This window comes from Neolamprologus brichardi, chromosome 5 (genome assembly GCF_056152115.1).
Source record: "Neolamprologus brichardi isolate AB-2024 chromosome 5, ASM5615211v1, whole genome shotgun sequence".
NCBI classification, from domain to species: Eukaryota; Metazoa; Chordata; class Actinopteri; order Cichliformes; family Cichlidae; genus Neolamprologus; species Neolamprologus brichardi.
In genome coordinates this window covers 36,510,304-36,535,951 of record NC_142108.1, presented here as the reverse complement: position 1 = coordinate 36,535,951, position 25,648 = coordinate 36,510,304, and the positions used below count along the sequence as shown (strand labels likewise).

Sequence of the window (25,648 nt, the reverse complement as noted above, 5' to 3'; positions counted from 1 at the left end):
CAGCAAACACTGAGAGCATACATTGATATGACACCACAGCCATGCTATCATTCAAACACTGATAACAGCATAAATCGAATTAAATCGGGACTTGATGAGACCTTTCAAGTATCACTAGAAATATTATAAACAGTCGTCTCCGTACCACAGTTTGCTTTCAGTAAACACTGATAGCATACCACATCCATGTTAGCAGTGTATAAACGGATGGTTTAGCATATATTAGCACAGGTATCAATAAAGGACTACCGTATTAAACACTTTTACTAACCTCAAGCAGATGGACAGGCGCTCTGCAGGTGGGATTGAGCGCCTGTAGTTGTTGTCTAGTTGGGCGATGCTTGGACCGCCGCGGGACAGCAGCTCCTCAAACTGGGCGAAGGAGAGACGGTGGTATCGCTGAAAGCGGCCGTCATCCAGGCGCAGCTCCTGGAGCAAGTGGTGAAACTCACCAAACTGCTCATGCTTCTGGAGGACCTGATGGACCCAGGTACGGCGAGGACGTCCTTTACGCCGCTGCTCTGCTCTCCACAGTAAATAGAGAAGGGAGACTCTCTATTCAAACACTAGATCAACAGCTGCCATCTTGCAAACATACCATCTGGCACTACTTCCTCCCACATTTCCACGAATAATTGCGTTGGACACGCGTTGAGGTGCGAATGTGCACGGGTCAAGCTAGGGGCGTCTGGCACGTTTTGGTCGTGTCCGTCGCGTTCAGTGTGAACACACCGTAATGACAGAATGGCAGCTGTTTTTTATGAGCGGAAGTTTTAATTCAGTTCAATTCAATTTTATTTATACTGCTCCAATTCAAAACAAGTCACCTAGAGGCGCTTTATATTGTAAGGTAGACCCTACAATAATCAAACATAAACTGCTGACAGGTCTCAGGTTTAGCTTTCAGTTTATTTTGAACAGGTCCATACTCTTTAATGTTCAGGTAAGTACAGGTGAGACAGGTTTTCCAGCAACAGCACAGATGAAAAATAAAATCTCCTGAGTGGTTTCCAGTATTATCATGTAGTTTTAACCTGTTTACACTTCCTAATGAGACAAAAAGCGAAAGATTCATCAGGTCAAAGACATCTAAGTACATCAGACACCGAAGCATTTTCTCCCCGATCGGCTTGACAGTGATGAATCGTGTTTCATGTGTAAACTGAGCCAATGAGGAGGCTTCCAGCTACCTGACATTCAGGTGTAAATAGAAACAACATGAATCAACATGAAGTGAGAGGTTTTAGAGAGAACATGAAATATAAATTGATGTTCTCGGGCAGAACGTCAGTTCTTTAGAATAAACTAACAAAAGGTTAAAGAAATAAACCTTGACAGTTACCACATGATCACTTTTCTGCCCACTGGAACAACACCCTCAGAGGGGGGGCAACTTTAGAGTTGTTCTGACACAGTGTTGTCATGGATACAAGTGTTTCCCTTCATGTTTGATTCAGTCCTTCGTATTTATATTGTTTGACCTTCACAGCGTCAGCGTGCATGTGACCTATGGTGAACAACACTGTCTGAACTATAATTACCTGTAATCTTGAAGATAATCTATGAATAATACATTAAACTGTGAGAAGGAGTAATAGTGTCTGTAACTGTAACCTTGTTAGTTTGGACTCATTGCAAGGTGTAAGGCTCACTGTGCTGCTGTCAGTTCTTTTCTGATCTGTTCATCATATACTCATCCTTTTAATGATGTGTTGTATATATTCACATTAATTGTAGATCTATGTAAACCCTGCGTATGAACATTTAGGCAGTGCTGGTGGTGGCGGTGGAGTTGGCAGTCTGTTGCTCCATCTCTGAGCTTCCTACCACCATTTCTCTCAGCCCTTTGCTGAAGTGAAGATTTGCTCCGATCACGATGAAACCCTGCAGAGATGGAACAGCTCCTGTCAGCCAGGGGGCAGCACTGAGTTTATTTCTGCATAAATCTGACTTTTAAAAAAAGAAAGCCTAAAACAAATAAAATGATAATACAAGACTTTATTATAAAAAAATGTGTGACGCCCACAAGTGTATGGTCACAATTGTAATTTTTTTGTAAATTGTTTTTTTGATGGTGGTATTGCACTTTTCATTTAGAGTTATGGAGAATGTAATTGCGTGGCATGGCCACAAGGGGGAGGTAGTGGTGAGCGCGATAGGCCGTTGCAACGCTCCTGTGCCTCAGACGAGGAAGAGCCTGCAAACCGAATGCAACTCATGTCTCCTATCAATGCTTTTCTGTTAAAAAAAAAAACAGGTTAGTAGCCCAAGTTTGCTAACTGCAACGCACACATAAAAGCAAGAAACCTTTTTCTGTCTTAATTTAAAGACCGCGAATGTTGTGAGAGAGTGTGTTTTCACAGATTGAGATAAAGCTAACCTTACCGCCATTTGTAATGGGAATCCGCCATTTCACTTGTATTCTAAAGAGGTAACTGGTCTTATTATCTGTTTTATTTTATGACAAATGCAGCTCTTAGACACATTTCTTTTATACTGACATTATTGGAAGTTACAGTTGATTAAGATTATTCCAACCTACCCAGTTATCATGTGTCAAACGATTGTAAACTGTTTGTGAGCAATGGAAGAATTTTTTTTTTTTATTTACAAATGTAATATATTGTTTGAATCTGTTAAAATATAAAGAATGTATAATGGAATATTAGCAGGTTAATTGCAGTGTTAATGGTACTGCACAGAGATATAATTAATGCTTAACAGCAGTAGAATTTGGTTACAGATTTATTGTAAAAAACCATACAAAATAATAATTGTATATGATTAAGTTTATTCTCGCAAGAAAGCAAGGTAACCAAAAGGGTTTAACCTATGGACCTGATTGAATGTGTTTTTGATGTTAAAAGAGAAATGTGTGTGTCTAAATGAAAAGAAAAGAACGCTGTTTAATTCTGTTAATAAATCAGACAAGGAAGAGCCTGCAGACCGAATGCAACTCATGTCTCCTGTCTCTGGTTTTCTGTTAAAAAAACAGACCCTATTGAAGGCCAAATGCACCAATCTTACATCTCTGAGGTATGTTTTTGTTTTTTCTTTAATATGGCAGTTGGCAGAGGTGCACCAATCAGAGTGCACTTACATCAGTCACAGGATTTTCCTGTTTGGGAGAGTATCTGTCCTGAATGCAGAGCTAGAAAAGAACTAATCAGCAGTTTGAAGAAGTTGGGTTGTTCTCAGTTCCTTCAGAGTGTGTTGGATCAATTAAGACTTTGGAAAAGTTCCCGAGGTCTCACAGCTCACCATCACTGACCAGAAAACAAATTCTGAATTACAGCTGCGGAGCATCAACTCCAGAACATCTGAGGACTGAACTTAAGAGATTCAGTAAGACAGCAGTCCTAAGCTCACAAACTGTTCCATCCCAGAAGAAGAAAGAGTCCAAATCCTGAAATGCTTCTGTGAGTAAACCACAAACATCTCAGTGCTAAAGTTGTCGAAGGAATTAAAGTCCTCACAAGTGATGTTCAACAGTTAAAGATGAGAAAATCCAGCAGATCCAGAGGTTCACACACAGAAATGTCATATCAGGTCATTTATCTTATTTAAATCACAACAACAGTCGCCTCGAAGCGTTTAGGTTGAGGTAAAGACCCTACAATAATACGGAGAAGGATCACCACTGCATTTGGTAACAAGTGCACTCGTGGGTCAAAATGTTCACCAGTACTGAATATCCAGTGACATGGGAACAGTAAAATAATTCTATTTAACCTCAGACACACACAGCTAGATGCTCTTCGGGGTCAGTCGGCTCACTGAAATGATTTATCTGCCACCTCAGTTGTGGTCCCAACTCGAGAACAAGAGCTCAAACTGCCCGACTGACATCCTGAAATATGACCGAAAACTCCTCTCTCTTCCTTTTGTTTCTTAGCAACATCAGGACCCGCTCATCATCACTTCACGTGTACTCTGTGTTTGTCAGTGCATTTTTGAGGACAAATTTTCCATAAAAGCACTTTCGATGTGCATCTATTTACACAACAGGTTTGCACTCAAAATATTTGAAAATTTATTCAATTTTTTTCGCAATCCACTCAATGTGTTACAACTAATCAAAATCAATTTTATGTTTTATTTTCATAAATATGAAAAAAGGCTAAAACTCCTCAAATAGTCGAGGGGTAAAATCACACTCACGTTATGATATTCAACCACCTCCTCAATGAAATCCATCCCATCAGCCAGCGGGATCCGAACGCCTCTCTTTGTCCAGTCTAAGAGAGCACACACAAACAGAGTGACACTGTCACGGTGTGTTCAGGGTCTGTGAGTTTTTTGATTGATGAATTAGGTTCTTACTGTTGATCAGTGGAACTACAGACATCTGCAGCATCGTCTTTAGAGGAGCCTGCAGAGGAATCAACTGCAGACACACAGAGAGGTTTTAGGGTGTATACGCTTCATGTTTTGGTCAGAACATGTAAAAATCAGGGAGAAAGTGTTTGTTCTGTAGTTTTGTGTCTTGTGGAGATCAGAGAAATATTTTACTGCTATTGTTCATGGTCATCATCATTATCATTGCATTAATAACATAATCTACAGCATTGATATTGTATTCAGATGTTTAAACATATTGGCACCCAATCTGCCTTTATTACAGGTGCAGTTATAACCACTTTAAACTGTTGAGTTAAATCTATAATCTTAAATGCTTTTGAATGATTTTCATAATCTTAAATGTTTATATGCAGATTATATTGCATTATAAAAGAAAGGCCTAACTCTGAGTACACTCTGTGCCAAAGTAGACAGGAAGCGCAGGCTTTTGCAGAGCGTGCTTGTGAAAGTGAAACTAAAGCAGAGTCTAAGTGTGAGTTATTTTGAGGAGCAGTTTGGATGGGGCTATTTGAATAACCAGGTTATTCATTGTTATCTTTTATTCTTTTATATTCTTTTATTAAGTTTTAAGTAGTATCATTTGATTAAAACATTTATTCAATATAAAATGTTTATGAAACACATATAGTTTCAGTTGCGTACGTGCTGGCCTTCTGTCTGGTGGAAAGGTTTAGCTGGTGAGGTGAGAGGTGAAACTGAGTGCATTTCAGGTCGACACAAACACACACAGTAGATGGACTCATTTATAGGTGAAGGTTTAATCATATTTTGCTTGTGACTGCAAAATTGTGCCTGCATGAGTGACAGTTTGTTGCAGAACTGCTGCTGATGTTCCAGACGATAAGCGAGCGTCTGGCAGCGACAGGAAGACACCTGGCATGGAGACGAGGCGATGTTGCTTTTTCAAACTGTGTTAAAAGTCATTGTGGTTTTGAAACTTATGCATGTGATGACGCATGAGGGGGCATTATAAATTTCCCTGATGATATAAAACAACTGATTGTGTATTGTTCGAGAGAGATCGATGCTGTCTGCGTACAGTGTTCATCTCTCCACGCGTGTGTTCATTAAAATCATCTTAACTTAACCCGGCCGGACCAGTGTTGTTATTTTGGATTTCTTCCTATATCCCTCCTCAATATTTGAACCCTTAACAGTCTCCTTGCTGTCTCATTGAACCAATTACTGTAAGATGAAAACAAACTTACCGCCAGAGACTCGAGAGCTGACTGGTTGGAGAAGATCTTAAACCTGAAAGGTGAAAAAAAGTCAATAAATAATCAATAATCAAGTTGTGCCATAAAACGGTGGATCATTACGAAGCCAGTTTTAACCAACATGGCGATGGTGTTGGTGATGAGTTCGTTCTGTTGGAGAACCGGTGTGAGAGAATAATGTGGTGGGTTAGAGTTTTTCCTTCCTGTGGAAGGTGAGCGATGACAGGTGTAGTCCGTGGTGTCAGGGGTGTGTGTGGGTGAGAGGACCCAAACGCAGGAATAGCAGGTAGGTGAAGACTGGTGATTTATTGTAGACAATGGAGAAATTAACAGAACATGAGATGGCTGACTGACTGGACGACTGAAAGACTGGCTGAATGACTGAATGGCTGACTGAGCATAGGGCACACACAGGAACAACAACATCAATGACAAGACAATGACCAGGTTGAAACTGAGGGCTTAAATACACCGGCTGACTGATTGGAGACTGGTGAGTGAGCAGCTGAACACAGAGTCCAGAGTGAATCGGTCCTGGTGGGTGGCCGTGTGGCCAGCGGTGGCATTGGAGTCGATCTTGTGGGCGGCCACGTGGCCAGCAGTGACGCTGGAGTCGATCTGGCGGAAGGCGGCGGCGGCCACTCAGCAAGTCCAGAGGCCGGCTGCGAGGAAGACAGCGGCAGCCACTCAGCAGGTGCGGAGGCTGGCCGCGAAGAAGACGGCGGCAGCCACTGAGCAGGCCTGGTGGCCGGTAACGGCGAGGAAGGTCAGTGAGCGGCCTGTAAGGTGGCCACCGATGCCAAACCCGATGTGGACGAAGCAGTGGCAATCGCTTGATCAGGCGGTGTGGAAACGTCTGGCTGAGGAGAGAGAGCTCACAGCTGGCTCTGGGTGCTGTGACTGCAGATTTGGGAACAGAGCTAAAAACTGACTGGGAAGTTGAACAGCAGGAGACTGGACTGCAGACTGGAGGACAGGAGACTGAGCTACAGGTGACTGAACTGAGGATGGTGACAGTGCTGCAGCCTGAGACAATAAACCGGGAACATGAGATGGAAACAGATCTGCTCATTTACTAAGGGAGTGAGCTAGGGCCTGAAAAGCTGGATGAGGATGTGGATGAGGTGGTGAACGGGCAGGTCAACATGCTAGCTCTTCCAATCCATCCTCCAGAGCGCGAGGGCAATGCCTGGAGAGCCTCAGCTGAGTCTCTAGGGAGGTCAGGTTAGATCCTGGCCGCCCTCACCTTGGGTGCTGGGACAGGCGTGGGAGCTATCTGGACATCAGTCACCCCCACCCAAGATACAGGAAGGGGGGTAGGAGTGGACTGAGGTTCAGCTGCCCTCGCTCTGGGAGCTGGCACGGAAATGGGTGTTGGCTGGGCATCAACTGCACCGTCCCGAGGGCCTGGCACGGGTTCGGCGACGCGCTGAGCCCTAGCCACCCGAGGAGCTGGGACAGGCTGAGCGTTAGCAGCCTTCAACTGAGCAGGTAGAACAGGTGAAGGGGAAGGCTGAATCCGATCAGTCTCTTTGGAAACAGAACGATAATGAGTAATAATTGGATAGTCCAGAATGTAATCACAGTATACAGTCTTTGATTTAGATCATTGGCGAGCAGTCCCTGAGTTGTGGTGAGGAGAAAAAAAGTCAGTTTAGCTCACCACCGGATCTTGCTGCTCCAAACCGGTAACACGAAGGCTGCATGAGCCTCGTCTCCCCTGAACAAAAACAGCTGAGCTGCTGAGCAAGGGAGCCTCCATAGAGCCGAGGTGGGAGGTGGAGCCGTCGTGGCACAGGGAGGTTGAAGGTCCAGTGAATGAAGCGGCTGGCGGGCAAGCGAGGAGCGGAGCGGCGGGCGAGCGAGGAGCGGAGCGGCGAGCGAGGAGCGGAGCGGCGAGAGAGCGAACGGCCGAAGCTTGGCCAGTGATGCCCACTCTCCGCGGTGAATGCTCCGATGCAGGTGAGGCAGCAGGTGGGGGACCACGGCGTCTCCGAGGGCTGCCCAGAGCCAGGCGAAACCCCTCGAAGATGTGCTCTCTTTCAATTCAATTCAATTCAATTTTATTTATATAGCACCAAATCACAACAAAAGTCGCCTCAAGGCGCTTCATAGATACAGAGAAAAACCCAACAATCATATGACCCCCTATGAGCAGCACTTTGGCGACAGTGGGAAGGAAAAACTCCCTTTTAACAGGAAGAAACCTCCAGCAGAACCAGGCTCAGGGAGGGGCGGGGCCATCTGCTGTGATTGGTTGGGGTGAGAGAAGGAAGACAGGATAAAGACATGCTGTGGAAGAGAGACAGAGATTAATAACAGATATGATTCAATACAGAGAGGTCTGTTAACACATAGTGAGTGAGAAAGTATATTATATATAAATAAAAAATTGAATTGAAAGGTGACTGGAAAGGAAAAACTCAATGCATCATGGGAATCCCCCGGCAGCCTACGTCTATTGCAGCATAACTAAGGGAGGATTCAGGGTCACCTGGTCCAGCCCTAACTATATGCTTTAGCAAAAAGGAAAGTTTGAAGCCTAATCTTGAAAGTAGAGATAGTGTCTGTCTCCTGAATCCAAACTGGAAGCTGGTTCCACAGAAGAGGGGCCTGAAAACTGAAGGCTCTGCCTCCCATTCTACTTTTAAATACTCTAGGAACAACAAGTAGGCCTGCAGAGCAGGAGCGAAGTGCTCTAATAGGGTGATATGGTACTACAAGGTCATTAAGATAAGATGGGGCCTGATTATTTAAGACCTTGTATGTGAGGAGCAGGATTTTGAATTCTGGATTTAACAGGAAGCCAAAACAGGAGAATTCTGCTCTCTCTTTCTAGTCCCTGTCAGGACTCTTGCTGCAGCATTTTGGATTAGCTGAAGGCTTTTCAGGGAGTTTTTAGGACTTCCTGATAATAATGAATTACAGTCGTCCAGCCTGGAAGTAATAAATGCATGAACTAATTTTTCAGCGTCACTCTGAGACAGGATATTTCTAACTTTAGAGATGTTGCACAAATGGAAGAAAGCAGTCTTACATATTTGTTTAATATGTGCGTTGATGGACATGTCCTGGTCAAAAATGACTCCAAGGTTCCTCACAGTGTTACTGGAGGCCAAGGTAATGCCATCCAGAGTAAGAATCTGCTTAGATACCATATTTCTAAGCTTTTCAGGGCAGAGTACAATAACCTCAGTTTGATCTGAATGAAGAAGCAGAACCCCTAACCCCTTCCATAGAGGCCAGCAGGTGGATGAGGGAAGGGGACGCAGGAGGAGGAGAGACCCGAGGCGGCCGCCGGTCCGAGTGTCAGGTGAACTTCAGGTAAGAAGTTATGAGCTGCAGTCTATCTGGGTCAGATATAAACCAAGTTTAGGTGGAGTTTATTTTCGTTGTCAGTTGAGTTATTGTAACTGTATTGTAGCTAGCATGACGGAGTTTCTATACAGCTGGGTGGGTGCTTTGATGTTACTGATGGTGAACTTTGTTTTATTCATAAGGTTAGTTAGTAGAGTTTCCAACCGTCCCGTAAAAAGACGGAATCGTCCCGTATTCAGTGAAAATATTACGCGTTTCTTATTGAGGTGAAAAGGAACAGTTTGTCCCGAACTTCAGCCAGGATGGAAAAAGACACAAAGCTGCAGTTATTCTGTGTCTTTGCTGCACAGCTGCCTCTTCTTCTCTCATTCTCTCCCCCTCCCTCTCCTGTTGCTACCTCAATCATGAAACTGATCAATGATCAGCTGATCGGCTTTTCTCTCATGTTTGTTTATCGCCCACTTTGCGCCAGAAACAGGAAACCAGCGGATGTCGCGTTAAACAACAGCAGCACGTTTAAGCTTGATCAGCTGTTGTTAGAATTTATTTAATATTAATTTCTAGTATCAGCTGATGTTTGCTGGAGCCACAGCTGTAAAGCTGCTGGTCATGATGTCGGTTTGGATATGTGATGAGAGGGAAACATGAAGATGAAACCAGGAGATGTCCTTACTGAATCATCAGAGCTGAACAGGTGATGGAGAAACAGGTTTACCTTTTAGGTGACATGAATGAGTCAAAGGAGCTTGCAAAGAAAAGCGTCTGGACTTCTTTAAGTTACTTGAAGACGTTTCACCTCTCATCCGAGAAGCTTCTTCAGTTCTAAGGTCAAATGGTGGGGAGTCCCAGATTTAAACCTAGTGGGAGTTTCCCCCCACAGAGGGACAAAAGGACCCCCTGATGATCCTCTAATCGCCTGAGTCAAGGTGTGAAACTGGGTGTGGGTCCCAATCAGCCAGGGTTTCGGGTGAGCTCATTGTGAAACCTGGCCCCACCTTATCATGTGATTTCCTCAGGTCAGATGTCCCAGGATGTGAGTGGGCGTTAAGGCGTCTGGGGAGGGAACTCAAAACTGGATTATAGATGGCAGAGAGTTGGTGTCGTTAATATAGAGCGTTATTAAATTTATTGTTAATGCAATCATATGGCACACTGACTTCTGAGGAAATTTTAGATGCACTCATCATCAGAAAGGTTGCCGACTCCTGGGTTAGAGAATAAGCGAGGCTATATAAAAGACATGAGAAGCCAAGCAGGGAAGATAAGGGAGAGAGAGAAAGTGCGGCCGCCTCCCTCAAGAGCCAAGGAGTTACAAGGATATACTATGTTTTGTATTAGTATTACCTTGTGTGCAATTTTGCTTTTTTCTACATGAAATATTGAGGGGGCTCTGAGCCTAAGAATTTCTTTGCTGGTAGTGATGTGCCACTCTTACATATATAGGATCAAATAAAACTTGAAACTTGAGACTGATTGATTTTCACGGTAAAGAAGATCAGTGGAAATTTTGATTTTAAGGTTTTTGAGATATTTGTATTCAAATATTGCTACAGGAAAAAAAATCTTGCCACAGATTTCAATGTGCAAACACAATCAAGTGAGTGTGGGGTGACTGGGTTAGGCCAATCTGATATTTAATGAACAAAGAAGTGAAACGTGCAAACCTGCGTAGGTCAGCGTGAACAGACAGACGTTTTCCTCTCATGGAAACTTTGGCATTGAACTTGGTCTCCTGCAAGAAGGGAAAAAGACACTTTTAGTTTCCACCTCAAAGTCTGTGAGTTTTTTTCTTGTTGAGAGGCTCAAAGATCATAAATCACAAGAAGGCGCAAACACTGAAGCCACAGGGATGCTTCAACCACATTTCTGTCACGGTTCTGGGTCACGTTGACCCAGCTTTCTGTTTTTCATGTTTTGGTGTTTTTCTAAATATGATTTATGATTTAATTAATCAGTGATACTGTTTTGATTATGATTATTATTTAGTAGACTTTGGTCAGTGTCAAGTCTGTCTTAGTAAAGTGTGTTTTGTTTCCTGTTTTACTTTGAAGGTTCTTGTTCCTGTCTGATGTCAGTGTTCCAGCTTTGCTCTCCCTGTCTCGTTAGGTCTTATTTCTCCCAGCTGTGTCACCCTTCTGTCTCTAATTCCTTGATGACTCCCTCGGTGTATTTAAGCCCAGTGTGTCTTTGTGTCCCTGTTGCGTAGTTAACGTCTGTCCACCCTCTCTCCCTCTGTGTGCTCTGTTTGCCAACCTGTCTAGTTATTCGGTAATCCCAGTTTAGTTAGTGTTTTTCTGTTCTGTTTCATCCCAGCAGTAAAGCTGTGTATTTTGAGTTTCTTCCGCCTCTTCGAGTCCTGCATTTTGGGTCCTCTCCTCCTGCCTGCCTACACACAGACACAGACACAGCTCAGGAAGAACGATGGGGTTTCAGCAGATCAGAGATATACTGGGAAGCTTTGCCATAGTGATGGTGAGATGAAGCCTCATGATGAACTGAAGCTTTCCACCCAATTGGTCGACTCATGGTTCGAAGCATTGTGATGATTCATTTGCTCTACTGCGCCATCAAGTGGACAATTCAAGTGAAGCGGGCTCTGTGATTATAATGATGTGCAAACCTCTAAACTGAATAAATAAATTGTTTTCTTGGTTATTTATCCCGAATATTGTCTCAGTATGTGTGATACAAAAGAGAAAGTGGAAACTATCAGGACAGAGTTTTGGTATGATTGTGTAACTGTTAGCCTCAGACAGTCAGTCAATAGTATAATTCAGATCATAGATCAGTACATTTGCATATTTTTATAACTATAAAAAGAAAGCTGACACTTTCGAGACTTTATCTAATGTGTAAGCATCACAGCAGATGCCTTAGATTAGAATCAGTGAGCTGTCGGCTTTCAGCCCCGACCGTGTCCGTGCTGTCTGGTGAGAAAGGCAACATCTCGCTGATTCTGATGCGTCGGCGCTTTGTGTTTACGTCTTTGTGCAGAATTGGTGTACCTGTTCTCATTTACTGTTTTAGCTGTTTGGTGGTGGTTGAAATGTAGTAATATTTATATTAATAATCGATTCAGGATTTTAATGAATCGATATCATGTTATCCAAGCTAGAATCGATTTTAATCGATAATCAAAACCCGCTAGTACCTGTGTAATCATGCTTATGTACATCTGGATAATGACACAAACTAGTATTTGGCGCTTCACTTTTTAATAAACTAAAAGACAGAAATCAGATTATAGGATCTGTAGTGTTGTTTATTTATATTATGGTGCTTATCATTTGTGATATTTATTACTGTGTGCATACTTTATTAGGAGAGATAAAATAAAATAAAAAATCTCTTCCTTGCTGGTTCCATCGAAGAAGAAATGCTCAAGTAACTATGTAACACGTACGTAATCCAATTCCACAACACAGTGTGACGGGAAATCAGCTGTGTTTTTCTGCCCATTTTATTTCGAATCTGGCGCGAACCGGTGAACCAGTCCCTGAATCAGTCACGTGGTACGGACTGCCCGCGAGGCCTCGAACGTCACTGCATACGTAATCAAAGCAAGCCTCGATACGCGCTTCACAGACACGCCCCCGAGATTACCCGACACACTATTCGACGCTTCGACACACAGGACACATCACTACTTTGCCATGTAGGGTGCTACAAGTTAAAACTAGAATTTTAAGGTGAAACCTAAAATACATTTAAAATGGGGTGGTTGTAGCTCAGGTGGCAGAGCAGGTCAGCCACTAACCAGAAGGTCAGTGGTTCGATCCCAGGCTGCTCCAGGCTGCATGCCAAATATCCTTGTACCCCAGGGCAGCTGTGGCTGCAATGTAGCTGCCATCACCAGTGTATGAATGTGTGGATGACTGAACGTGTAAAGCGCTTTGGGGCCCTTGGGGACTAAGTAAACCGCTATACAAATGCAGGCCATTTATTTTACACTGGCAGCCAATGAAGAGAACCCAAAACTGGAGTGACATGTGAGCTTCAGCTGGTGACAGGTAAAAGTCTTGACGCAGCATTTTGCACAGTCTGAAGACAAGTCAAAGCTGATTTGTTAAAACAGAAGAAAGAGGACGGTCACAATAATCAGTAAGAGCAGTTCAGCCTTTTGACACCAGCAGAGTTTAGAAATATTCATTAGATGATAAGGAAGTCATGAGAGGCTCCGTGAGCCTGCGGTGTGTTTTTAAAGAACAGCTGTTATCCTCCGTCCGGTTAGGGTGGATTTGGAGTTTGTCTTTCTGCCTCAGATTAAAAGCCATCAAACACATATAATCAGCCTTTTAAAAGGACCAGTGCAGCCATCCAGTCTTCACCAGATTATCAGGTCACCAATGTGGCAACCAGACCAGCCCAGCTAAGACAATTTCTATCAAAGGCAGAACTGTTATTTCAGATATCACTGACTCATACAAACAGTAAAAGATCTGTTAGATATGACATGACCCATTTTAAAACAACACCAGTAATCCTAAACAAGTCCTTAAGAACATTATCATGACGCAGTGATCAGCAGTATCACAGTGTACAGTCTTTAGAGTCTGCTTTGGTTGTGTCCAATGTGTGTGCGTCTGTGTGTGTGTGTGTGTGTGTGTGTGTGTGTGTGTGTATGTACCATGGTCATGCTGCTCAGCTGAACCGGAGGCTGACCTGGAGGCAGCACCATCACATTGACGATGGCAGTCATGACAACCGTGGCTCCAGACGTCTTGATGGAGGTTTTGGGCGGAGAGTTGACGGCAAGCTGGAGAGACAGTGGAGCATCCACCAGTGCCGGGTTCTACCCAGAGTACACAAGGAGAACAGAAAATCAGGCTGGTGTTACACACTGAAAAGTTGAACTTTATTAACTTGTTAAGCCCCAGGGTTATTCCTAACATTCCTGCTTGAAAATGACGTGCCCAGAGCTAACTGACTATTTCTCAGCAATTACAAACTGTGTAAATCATCTTGATATCAAAATAAAGCTGACACTTGTGAGACTTCATCAAAAATACAATGATATCACAGCAGAGGCCACTGTTTCAAAGTAATTGAGGACAAACCCATATCTTCATCATATCATACTTGTCTGATCGCACTCAGTTCATTTAACTCAAATCCTTTACTTCTCAGCCCTTTCCTCTGACCACTGGCGTGCCCCAGAGATCTGTCCTGGGCCCCTTCTTTTCATTATCTACCTTCTACCGCTTGGACACATTTTCCGTAAATACAATATCCATTTTCACTGTTATGCCAATGACACCCAGCTTTATCTGTCCACTAAACCTGATTCTGCTCTTCCCCCCTCCTCCGTCGCCCTCTGTTTAGCTGAACTAAATTCATGGTTGTCTTCTAATTTTCTCAAACTCAACAGTAATAAATCCGAGCTTCTCTTGGTCGACACTAAATCAACATTATCCAGAACCAACAGTTTCTCTGTTACTATCAATAACTCGCCGGTCTTCATTTCTTCCTCTGTGAAAAGTTTGGGTGTCATCCTCGACAGTACTCTATCTTTCAATTCACACATTAATAACGTCACTCGGTCTGCATATTTTCAATTGCGCAACATTAATCGTCTCCGTCCTTTTCTCTCCCCACATGCCATTCTTGTCCACAGCCTTGTTACTTCCCGGACTGATTATTGTAATTCACTTCTTTATGGTCTTACTCAAAAATCCACCCACAAGCTCCAACGCGTCCAGAACTATGCTGCCCGTATCATCTCCAGGACCCTTCTGTCCACCACATCACTCCTGCCTTGCAGCAGCTTCATTGGCTCCCGGTCAAATATCGCATCAATTTCAAAATACTCTTGTACACATTTAAGGCTATTCATCATGTCTCTCCTCCATATCTCTCTGATCTGGTTAAGATCACCGCCCCATCTCGTTGTCTCAGATCTTCTTCTTCCCTTTCACTCTCCGTCCCTTCCCCCCGTCTTGCCACCATGGGGAGCCGGGCTTTCAGCTGCTCCACGACTCTGGAATTCCCGACCTCCTGATTTAAGAAACATCTCTTCCTTCTCAAAAATAGCTTATCCCACATAACCTTTCCACTCTGCTATTTTACTTGTTTTTGTCTTATGCTTTTATGATTCTGTAAACTTCTTGCTTTTATGTTGCTTTTATGTTGCTTTTACTCTACTATGTACAGTGACCTTGAGTGTTTTGAAAGGCGCTTTCAAATAAAATGTATTATTATTATTATTATTATTATTATTATTATTAAAACACAAAAATATAAAGCCAAATATTGTACCTATGTTTGTTGTTGCTGGTGTTTGGAATTAGGACGCTGCGGCTGTTCATATGTATATTCAGCAACTGTATGTGCAAATAAAATATGCTGCAAAGCACAAATATGGCTTCGGGTCTGCCGTGGAGTTTCACTTAAGCAAAACAGTCAGAGCTCTGTTGAGCCAACCATCCCTTTAACGTTAACTAGTAATGACTTCATGAACTTCTTCACAAATAAAACTTTTATCATTAGAGAAAAATTACCAATAATCATCCCACAGATGTAATATTATCTACAGCTACTCTTAGTACCATTGATGTTAAGTTAGACTCTTTTTCTCCAATCGATCTTTCTGAGTTAACTTCAATAATTACTTCCTCCAAACCATCAACGTGTCTTTTAGACCCCATTCCTACAAAACTGCTCAAAGAAGTCCTGCCATTAATTAATTCTTCGATCTTAAATATGATCAACCTATCTCTAATAATCGGCTATGTACCACAGGCCTTCAAGCTGGCTGTAGTTAAACCTTTACTCAAAAAGCATCTCTAGACCCAGCAGTCTTAGCTAATTATAGGCCAATCTCCAACCTTCCTTTATATCAAACATCCTTGAAAGAGTAGTTGTCAAACAGCTAACAGATCATCTGCAGAGGAATGGTTTATTTGAAGAGTTTCAGTCAGGTTTCAGAGTTCATCACAGCACAGAAACAGCTTTAGTGAAGGTTACAAATGATCTTCTTATGGCCTCTGACAGTGGACTCATCTCTGTGCTTGTCCTGCTAGACCTCAGTGCAGCGATACTGTCGACCATAATATCCTATTAGAGCGATTAGAACATGCTGTAGGTATTACAGGTACTGTGCTGCAGTGGTTTGTATCATATCTATCTAATAGACTCCAGTTTGTGCATGTAAATGGACAGTCCTCTTCACACGCTGAGAAAGAGCTCACCCGAAACCCTGGCTGATTGGTATCCACACCCATTTTCACACCTTGGCTCAGGCGATTAGAGGATCATCAGGGGGTCCTTTTGTCCCTCTGTGGGGGGAAACTTCCACTAGGTTTAAATCTGGGACTCTCCACCATTTGACCTTAGAACTGAAGAAGCTTCTCGGATGAAGGTGAAACGTCTTCAAGTAACTTAAAGAAGTCCAGACGCTTTTCTTTCCAAGCTCCTTTGACTACGATGACCTGGATGACTGAGAACCTTCACAGATATGATGCATTGAGTTTTTCCTTTCCAGTCACCTTTCTCACTCACTATGTGTTAACAGACCTCTCTGCACTGAATCATATCTGTTATTAACCTCTGTCTCTCTTCCACAGCATGTCTTTATCCTGTCTTCCTTCTCTCACCCCAACCAATCACAGCAGATGGCCCCGCCCCTCCCTGAGCCTGGTTCTGCTGGAGGTTTCTTCCTGTTAAAAGGGAGTTTTTCCTTCCCACTGTCGCCAAAGTGCTTGCTCATAGGGGGTCATGTGATTGTTGGATTTTTCCCTGTATCTACCTTACCATATGAAGCACCTTGAGGCGACTATATAAATAAAATTGAATTGAATTGCAGAATCTGTTTACCAGTTCTTTAATTGTTTGTTGTTTTAGCTGTTTGGTGGTTGTTGAAATGCTTTTGTGAGGTTTTAGCTGGGATTCTGACATTTGTGCTTTACCCAATATCTGGTGGTGCATCCCATTAAACAAACCTCTTTTTTAATGAGCCTTTACTCTTGCACTCCATCTCTGTTCTTTTTCTATTGTGTTGCTCTTGTGTTTCAGTCATGTGTCTGCTGTGTCTGCTCACCAGCATCATGATGAATCCAAAGTAGGTGGTTCTCAATAACATCTCCAGATCTTTGGGCATCTGAGCAGGTACAAGAAACAAACAGCAAACAGGAAACTAGTGACTTCTGTGATGGTTTTAGATGTTCTGGTTTTTATGGTTCTGGTTCTAAGTCTAAATGTTTTGTTTATGCTGGTTGACCTTTTCATTGACTATGTGCGTCTGAAAGACTCCGGCCGTGTAGTAGGAGAACAAGCCACTGTCAAAGAAGAACTCGGACAGTGCCAAGTATACCATCCGGTCATACTCTTTGATGACGGGTTCCACAGCATAGTTCACCAACGAGACGTTCTGGTGAGAAATGTCGAAGAACATCCCCTGAGGAAACAACAGACACAATTCATTTATGGTCTCTATAAAAACTATATCAGGTAATCTCAGGTAATCTTCACCCTGAAGTGCATGTCGAGGCTCCGGGACGTCACCACGGGATCATCAATCAGCGAATAATCGATTCCAATAAACTCATCAACTTCTGTCCTCACTGGGATCGTCTCCAACAGTGAGTTCACAAGAACCAGAGCGGCATGATCCAGAGCCGGGCAGATCTGAGCGAAAGAGATAGAGGAGACGGGTGAGAGAGAGAGAGGGAGTTATGGGACAGGTGACACAGGTGACACAAAGGAGACAGGTGAGGGAGATGACACAGGTGAGCGCAAGAGGTGAGGGAGAGAGGGATGGGTGAGGGAGGTGAGACAGACGGATGGGGAGACAGGTGAGGGAGGAGAGACAGGAGAAAGACAGACACGTCAGAGAGCGACAGGTTACCAGGTACCTTTTGGTTGAGGAGGAAGCGCATGCCTGTTGTCAGAAACCGGGCCAGGAAGCCGTAAACTCTCCTTTGAAAAAGACACAGAGCTTCCTGGTTGGCTGATACTGTCACATAAGTCACATCATGCATTTATTGTTTATTGTTTATTGAATCACTGTAATTGATTACCCCAGCGTTCCACTGAACTTTGCACTCATTTTGCTGATATTGGCATCACAAGTGATGTTATTGATCTTCAGCCGTCCCTCCTCGTCTCTGATCAGGTTCAGAGCTGTGTTGATGTTCACGCCCTCAGCCGACGCGTTGATGTTTCCTGTGTCGTAACTGAGAGGCAATAACATTATCATCAACAACAACATCATCTGCAATTAGTGTTCCTGTGAGCAGCAGCTCTAGTGGAGTGATTTGGTTCTCTATGGTGGAACTGCTTGGGTTGAACCATGTGTTCTGGAGGAGAACTCACAAGAACCAGTAGAGGATCCGTCTGTTGAAAGTCAGTGAGATCGATGAGTTCTGAACATCGAATAGCAAACCAACATCAGGGATGAACCGCAGATCAGCGTGAGTCAGATTCAGCTCTGTAATCTTCACACTGAGAACATAGCCGACAGAGAGGTGATGTTACTAAAACACATGTGGATGGGTCTAAATGATCACTTCAAATTTTGTGGGGTCACGTACTCAGTGATGGTGTACTGGAATCGTCCGTCTTGCCCCTTCATCTCCGGCATGCTGATGTTACTTAGCTCCTCTTCAACAAATTTTTGAGTTTCATACTTCACTGTAAACACAAAACAAACCTGATGATGACATTTCTAAAGTAGACATTTAAAGAGATTTGGCAGAGAAAGTTCTTCAAACTTCCAAATAAATAACTAAATAGATAACTACCTCATCAGTAACTCTCTGGAGTTTAGAAGGACTTAGCAGCTGAGCTCAAAAATGTCCTGAAGGTTCCCAAACTCATTTAATCAGAAGAACTTTTCAACCTGACCAGTGATGTTTGGGAGTGGCAGAAAGAGCACTTTGACCAACATGTCCTCCATGTCATCCATCAGCTCCTTGTTTCTGTCAGTGATGGCCTCTGTGATTGCTCTCCTTTCTACAGTTCTGCTCAATGTAAACTTGATACAGTCCTGATCAAAAGATGCCTTTAAAAGGCAAAATCTGTGCAAAAATGTGGATTCATTGTCATTTTCTGTCAGGTAGTCAGACTGTCATGATGTCATTCTGACTTTTGTGTCTCCCTCTCTGATGTCCATGACGTTCTGACGGCAAAGACAAAAAAGCTTTCCCTTTCTGAACGTGGTCGGGTTGTTGAACTGCATAAGCAGTCACAGCACGCCGTCACTACTGAGGTGGGACGCCGTAAGACAGTCATTTGGAATTTCTTAAATGATCCTGAGGGTTATGGAACAAAAAAGTGAAAGACCCAAAATAATGTCACCAGCACTGAGCCGGAGGATCCGATTGGCTGTCCATCAAGACACTTGACAATCCTCGACCCAAATTAAGGCCGTTTCTGGTGCCGACTGCAGCCCCATAACCATCACATGGCATCTGAGACTGAAGCGCTTCAAAAACAAAAACACTTCTTCAAAGGCCTCGTCTACGTGGACATAATACGCTGGTCAACTCAGAGTTGTCATTAGCTGAATAAAACATGGTGGACTCATCTGTGTACATTACAAGATGAGATTTACCCAGGACATACGGCAGATCATTCATGAAAACAGAGAAGTGGGTCGAGGCAGCTGCCCTGGGGTAGACCACGGCTCATGACGAAGCCCTCTGAAAAATACTGTTATAATAAACCTTTTGCCTTCTTCCACACAAATAACTTTTCATCCAGCACAAAGCAGCTGCTGAAAATCCATAACATTTTAGTTTATCAATCAAAAGATCACAATTTATTAAATCAGATGCAGCAGTGAAGTCCAAGAATACCACCCAGACCACTTTCCCATCATCTAGATCTTTATACCAGTTATCTGTCATGTGAATGAAGAGCTGGTGGAGTGACCAGGTTTGTAAGCATGTTGAAACTTAGTGAGTCAATAATTTTCTGTTAAATAATACTGAATTTGTCCATAAACAACTCTCTCCATGACTTTACTTTAAACAGGGAGTAATCGGTCTGCTATTGACACCATTAAAACCAACATTCTTATTTTTTGGAATGGGAATTATTTTCAATTCTTTTCACTGCAGTGAAAATAAGCTGCATGCAAACATCTATTAAATATGTGACATACAGGAAGAGACACAAACTTGGCCTTAAATGATTAGGTCTTAAAATGGGCCTTAAATAATCAGGCCCCATCTGATCTTAATGACCTTGTAGTACCATATCACCCTATTAGAGCACTTCGCTCCCGCTCTGCAGGCCTACTTGTTGTTCCTAGAGTATTTAAAGTAGAATGGGAGGGAGAGCCTTCAGTTTTCAGGCCCCTCTTCTGTGGAACCAGCTTCCAGTTTGGATTCAGGAGACAGACACTATCTCTACTTTCAAGATTAGGCTTCAAACTTTCCTTTTTGCTAAAGCATATAGTTAGGGCTGGACCAGGTGACCCTGAATCCTCCCTTAGTTATGCTGCAATAGACGTAGGCTGCTGGGGGATTCCCATGATGCACTGGGTGTTTCTTCTTCACTCACTATGTGTTAATAGACCTCTCTGCATTGAATTATTAGTCATTATTCATCTCTGGCTCTGCTGGAGGTTTCCTCTTGTTAAAAGGGAGTTTTTCTTTCCCACTGTCGCCAAGTGCTTGCTCATAGGCGGTCATATGATTGTTTTAGGTTTATAATGACTCATATACTCACACATGTCCAGTCCTCTGTCAGTGATACGTATTTTACAGCCTGCAGGTTCAGCAGAGGCCATGACAGACAAAGACCAGAGGAAGAGGAAGTGCACAAAATAGGAAGTCATCCTGAACCTGAATATGCCAACCTGAAACAAAGAAGAGTTCACATAAAATAATCCCACCTTTGTATTTCCATCTGCAAGGACAATAATACAGGTTTTGTAAGATGTCCTGAACATGCCATTTTTAATGTTAAACCCTTGAAATAGAGCTGAAAGAAAATGTTTGGACCTACAGTGGGGGGAAACCTAAAATAAGAACTGTGCACTGAAAAGTGCTTCTAAGGTTCTGGTTCTGGCTCTTGGTTGGACTGTTTGGTAATTGAGTTTAGATGTGCACAGATGTTGTTTTCATTGTTAAATGTGCTTTTCTGGCCTTTTTAAAGAGTCACAGTCATGCTTTATAACGACATTTGTAGGATCATCTATTTCTGGTCCATCGTTTCTCCACAGCAGAACGTCTACCATCGAGTCAGGGTTGAGTCATCAGGAAAAGGAGGCAGGAGGTCATTTATGAGGTCTTGGGGATTTTTTTAATAGACTTTTCAGAAGAGGTGTTTGTACCCTGAGCTATGACTTACAGGCATCCTCACTTTATTTTTTTCTCACTCAGTTTTTTTCTAAAGCCAACTGCTCAACGATAACACGAAGTGTTTTATGAACCATTTAAAACCTGAAACAAGAAGCTGCGTTGGGGGTCAAAGATGATGATGGCCACACAGATCTGTGGGGTGAACACATTTCTCCATACAAACACAGTTCAACTTGAACTGCAGTAACCTCTGTTCCTCTGTTGCAACAACAACCCTCCCCCTGCTCCGAGTGCCTCTCAGCAGCTCCTGGCCTGATTTCTCTGCTTTTCTGACAGGAAGTGAAATTGTTGACTTTCTGATTAGAAATGTCCACTTTGTGGTTCCTTCTTTTACTTTATTTTAGATTTTAACTGTTTTTAGACTGCAGTCAAGCAGTCAAAGGTCTTCAGCAGGAAAGCACACTTCTTGGTTTCTCTTTGAGCTGAAACGTTTTCTCTAATCCCATTAAAATGTCCGCCTATAAAACCAAAGTCACAGCTCCACAGCTGTTAGAAATAAACACCTCTAAATCTAAAACACTGAACCATCCTGAGCTCTCTCTACTCACATTAATGAACTTTTTTGAGTTCTGGTCTGATGTTGGTCTGTCTCCAGATTCCTTGTACAAAGAGTTGCCATAAATTGCAAAATTCTGATGTTCTTATCATGGGTTGATTTCCTTCTTTAAAATGTGGACTAAATCCTCTCAAAGATGTAAACAGAGCAGCTTGGACCTTAAAAGCGCTCCTAACATGAGAAATTGTAGAAGCACTTTAAGAGGACAAAGAGTTTCCTCAGCAGCGATCAGTGGAAACAAAGTGTTGTGCTACAGGAAAACCTGGATGGCAAATAGAGCTCCCAAAATCCCATCAGTTTGTTTTGTCAGGCTTTAGAGGATCCAACCCTCTCTGAAATGTGACATGCAGAGCCAATAAAAACAAACTGTATGGACAAAGTGTTGATATTAAAGGTAGATGGACTCATCAGCTCACTGGCTAACACACAAGAAAACCTTCAACCTTAAAAGCAGCTGCTTGTCTCCTACAATCCATACAGGCTGGTGGAAGCAGGTGGAGATGACTCACTGACTTCATGCACTCAAACATGTGATCGTGGGCTTACAGTCAATTCATATATATAAACATGAGTATATAAAATGTTTGATGGTACAAACAGCCCCAGCAGTTACAGCACTTTCAGAAAGACATCTACTGTATTCAAACGTATTCCCCACTGCTGTATGATCCACTATTGTAAATGTAAATGTTGTTAAGAAGATGGTTTGAGGTAAGTTATTTGGAACTATCTTCTACCTCACAAAGTGTCAGTGCCTAAAACCCAAATTCTCTTTAATGGCCACCAGGGGGCGATGCCTGTGGCTTCCAAGACCTTTCCAGTCCTAAAGAAAGTCCACAGATGCTCTGACATGTGTAAACACTTTGCTGATGAGTTCGTAGTGCATCTTGACAGATTTTAAAAAATTAGATGTCATGATGAGCCTTGAACAGAGAACAAGACCTGAAAGACCACACACACATTACTCATCAGGTTCGAAGCTTCCAGCAAACTTCCAAAAAGCAGAGCATCCTCACAAATATTGACACAAGCTCAGAAAGACCACACGAACATTACTCATCAGGTTCGAAGCTTCCAGCAAACTTCCAAAAAGCAGAGCATCCTCACAAATATTGACACAAGCTCAGTCTGTAATCAGTGTGTTTAATAACAGCTCAGTGTCAAGAGCCAATCCGCATCCAGCTGCTGCTGCACCCACATCTAAACATCTGGCTCACCACTAACTGCTAAGGGCTAACCTTTAATTACACTCCTTCAGAGTCCTCATTCGTTCAGCTACTGAAGCTCAAACACAGACTCCACACCCAAACGCTGACCTCCAACCTCTGACCTCCCAGTCTCAGAGGCAAACAAAGCAGCAAATTTTCCCCAACAAACAATGAAAGAGTTAAATCAGTGACCTCATAACATTTTAATTCAGTCTAATAAGTCCAGCAGTTTCAGTTTAACCCTGTCCTGTCCTGCAGTCTCTCAGTGACACTGTGGCGACGGGCGAGCTTCCTCCTGCTCTAAGAGTCTTTTTAAGGATCTCACATCTCATTAAAATCTCTCCACCAGACACGGTCCGTTTTGAAATGTTTTCCTCAGTGAGCTGAAAGCCTGGATGAGGATTATACTGGAACAGGAGGATATGGGGGGGTACAGTTTAAACCTCCTCTTCCTCAGACCTGCATCCACTGAGCTGCAAATTCAAACTAACAATCACAATAAATAAAAAACCTCGGATGGGGCTCACCTGTCCATGATGTCACGCTCTCTGTTTGTTTACCTGCCTGTCTGGTGTCAGCTGACCTCTGTCTGTCTGTCTCTTCTCTGAGTTGAACTCTTCCTTTTGTGTCTCCCTCTCTGATGTCAGCTGTTTTTCCTGCCTCTGAACTCTGCTCTGAATGTCTGAGTGATGAAACTCACAGATCAGCAGCTGGAGGATGAAGAGGAGGAGGAGGAGATCACGTCGCAGTTTCTGGTTTTCTGTCCCTGTTCACTCTGAGCACCGATGTCTCTGTGGAGACTTTTATCCCGAGGGAGTCACAGACTCCTCCCCCTACCCCTCACGCTTCCCCCTCCTCCCCCTCCCCCTCCTCTGCGTTTCTCTTCATGTTTTAGCTATTTTCTCTTTTTCTTTTGGAGAGGTCTTGAGTGAGCTGAGGGGTTTTTATTGTCTAAGGGTTCAAACCGACAACAAAACAAAAATACTGTCATGAACTCATCATTGGTGGTTTTATCTAACAGAAACTGACTTTAAAAAAATCAGAATGTGCCTCACAGTAAAAACAATAATATTGGCATAAAATAATCAGGTGTTTAAAAACCAGAACATTTATTATTAATGTTCTTTTTGCATAATATTTTAAATAAATTTAGTCCCTTATTCAGATTTCAAGGATTATTTTGAACATACAAAGCTACTTGAGTCCTCCTGGTCTCAAACTGGGAGCTTTCCTGTGTGAGGCATAGTCACACCATAAAATAACAAAATAAAAAAAAGTAATAATAATTTTAATCCATATTAAAAACAGTACTGTTCTGGTAGTTTGAGCAAAAGAAAAAATAAATTAACAAAATAATATTAGTTTCCCATCACATCAATCTACAGATTATAAAACTGTAAATAATAAATGATCAAAGTATTACAATGCAGTAAATTAAATACTTTTGTTGTACCTTTAACTTAAGGTGCTTATGCTTCTACTTCATTTGTATTATAAAGAACCCCAGAGAAACCCCAACAATCAGACAACTTCCTTTAAGAAAGTTTGGAGACGGGAGTGTGATGGATGGGAGTCCAGCCTGGAAGTAATAAATGCATGAACTAGTTTTTCAGCGTCACTCTGAGACAGGATATTTCTAACTTTAGAGATGTTGCACAAATGCAAGAAAGCAGTCTTACATATGTGTTTAATATGTGCGTTGAAGGACATGTCCTGGTCAAAAATGACTCCAAGGTTCCTCACAGTGTTACTGGAGGCCAAGGTAATGCCATCCAGAGTAAGAATCTGCTTAGATACCATATTTCTAAGCTTTTCAGCGCCGAGTACAATAACCTCAGTTTGATCTGAATTAAGAAGCAGAAAGTTAGCGGCCATCCAGGTCTTTATGTCTTTAAGACATTCCTGCAGTTTAACTCATTGGTGTGTGTTACCTTCATGGACAGATAGAGCTGGGTGTCATCTGCATAGCAGTGAAAATGTATGCTATGTCTTCTAATGATGCTGCCTAAGGGAAGCATGTATAATGTAAACAGAATTGGTCCTAGCACTGAACCCTGTGGAACTCCATAATTAACCTCAGTGTGTGAAGAGGACTCTCCATTTACATGCACAAACTGGAGTCTATTAGATAGATATGATACAAACCACTGCAGTGCAGTACCTGTAATACCTACAGCATGTTCTAATCGCTCTAATAGGATATTATGGTCGACAGTATCGAACGCTGCACTGAGGTCTAGTATATGATCTATAGCCTTAAACATTCAGAAGGACATCTACTGTAATGAAGTCAACTCCCCACTGCTGTGTAATCAATTATTGTAAATCCAAATGTTATCAGGAAATGATCGGCGAAGGGAGGGAACACTGTTAACCCTGTCATCCATGAATTATGACAACCTCAGTCAGGATTTTTATTCACCTTTAGGCATGAAAAAAATATTTTTGTACTTCATTTTTTTAAACATGTACTTTCAAATAGTTTTTTACATGTCCACTTAGGTGGACAACATACGTTTTGACTTGTGAATTTGACAAATGAATAAATACAAATGTTTTGTGTTTATGTGCAAGTATACCTTCGACACTGACACAAATACAAGAAGGCAGCCTTTGAATTGCTGTCCACTGTAGTGACCAGCCAGCATTTTAAGGAGAACGTCACTCCTGGTCTGATTGAGG

General features: G+C 42.6%; 1 protein-coding gene across 2 annotated transcripts; it reads right to left on the bottom strand.

Annotated features, from left to right (window-relative positions):
* Positions 1 to 890: 890 nt before the first annotated feature.
* On the bottom strand, positions 891 to 23,742 carry pltp (phospholipid transfer protein). Of its 2 annotated transcripts, none has more exons than XM_006801856.2 (15): positions 23,667 to 23,742; positions 20,568 to 20,697; positions 18,425 to 18,524; positions 18,207 to 18,335; positions 17,912 to 18,067; positions 17,747 to 17,810; positions 17,364 to 17,519; positions 17,113 to 17,289; positions 16,933 to 16,992; positions 13,525 to 13,689; positions 10,562 to 10,629; positions 5,571 to 5,613; positions 4,324 to 4,387; positions 4,162 to 4,238; positions 891 to 1,884 (listed from the first exon to the last, which is right to left on the bottom strand). In XM_006801856.2, exons 2-15 carry the CDS (start codon positions 20,674 to 20,676, stop codon positions 1,765 to 1,767), a joined length of 1,488 nt encoding a protein of 495 aa, XP_006801919.1. In that variant the 5' UTR covers positions 20,677 to 20,697; positions 23,667 to 23,742; the 3' UTR covers positions 891 to 1,764. The 2 variants fall into 2 exon arrangements, with proteins under 2 accessions (XP_006801919.1, XP_006801920.1); XM_006801857.3 differs by lacking the exon at positions 23,667 to 23,742 and adding an exon at positions 23,494 to 23,607.
* Positions 23,743 to 25,648: the final 1,906 nt, after the last annotated feature.

Bases quoted from the DNA above. Each gene is read 5' to 3' on its own strand.
- pltp (XM_006801856.2), bottom strand. From the start codon at position 20,676: ATGACTTCCTATTTTGTGCACTTCCTCTTCCTCTGGTCTTTGTCTGTC. The intron at 18,068-18,206 runs GTGAGTTCTCCT...ATTGCCTCTCAG, and splicing joins CGGATCCTCTACTGGTTCTT to TTACGACACAGGAAACATCA. The intron at 16,993-17,112 runs GTCAACCAGCAT...GTACCTGCTCAG, and splicing joins CGCACATAGTCAATGAAAAG to ATGCCCAAAGATCTGGAGAT.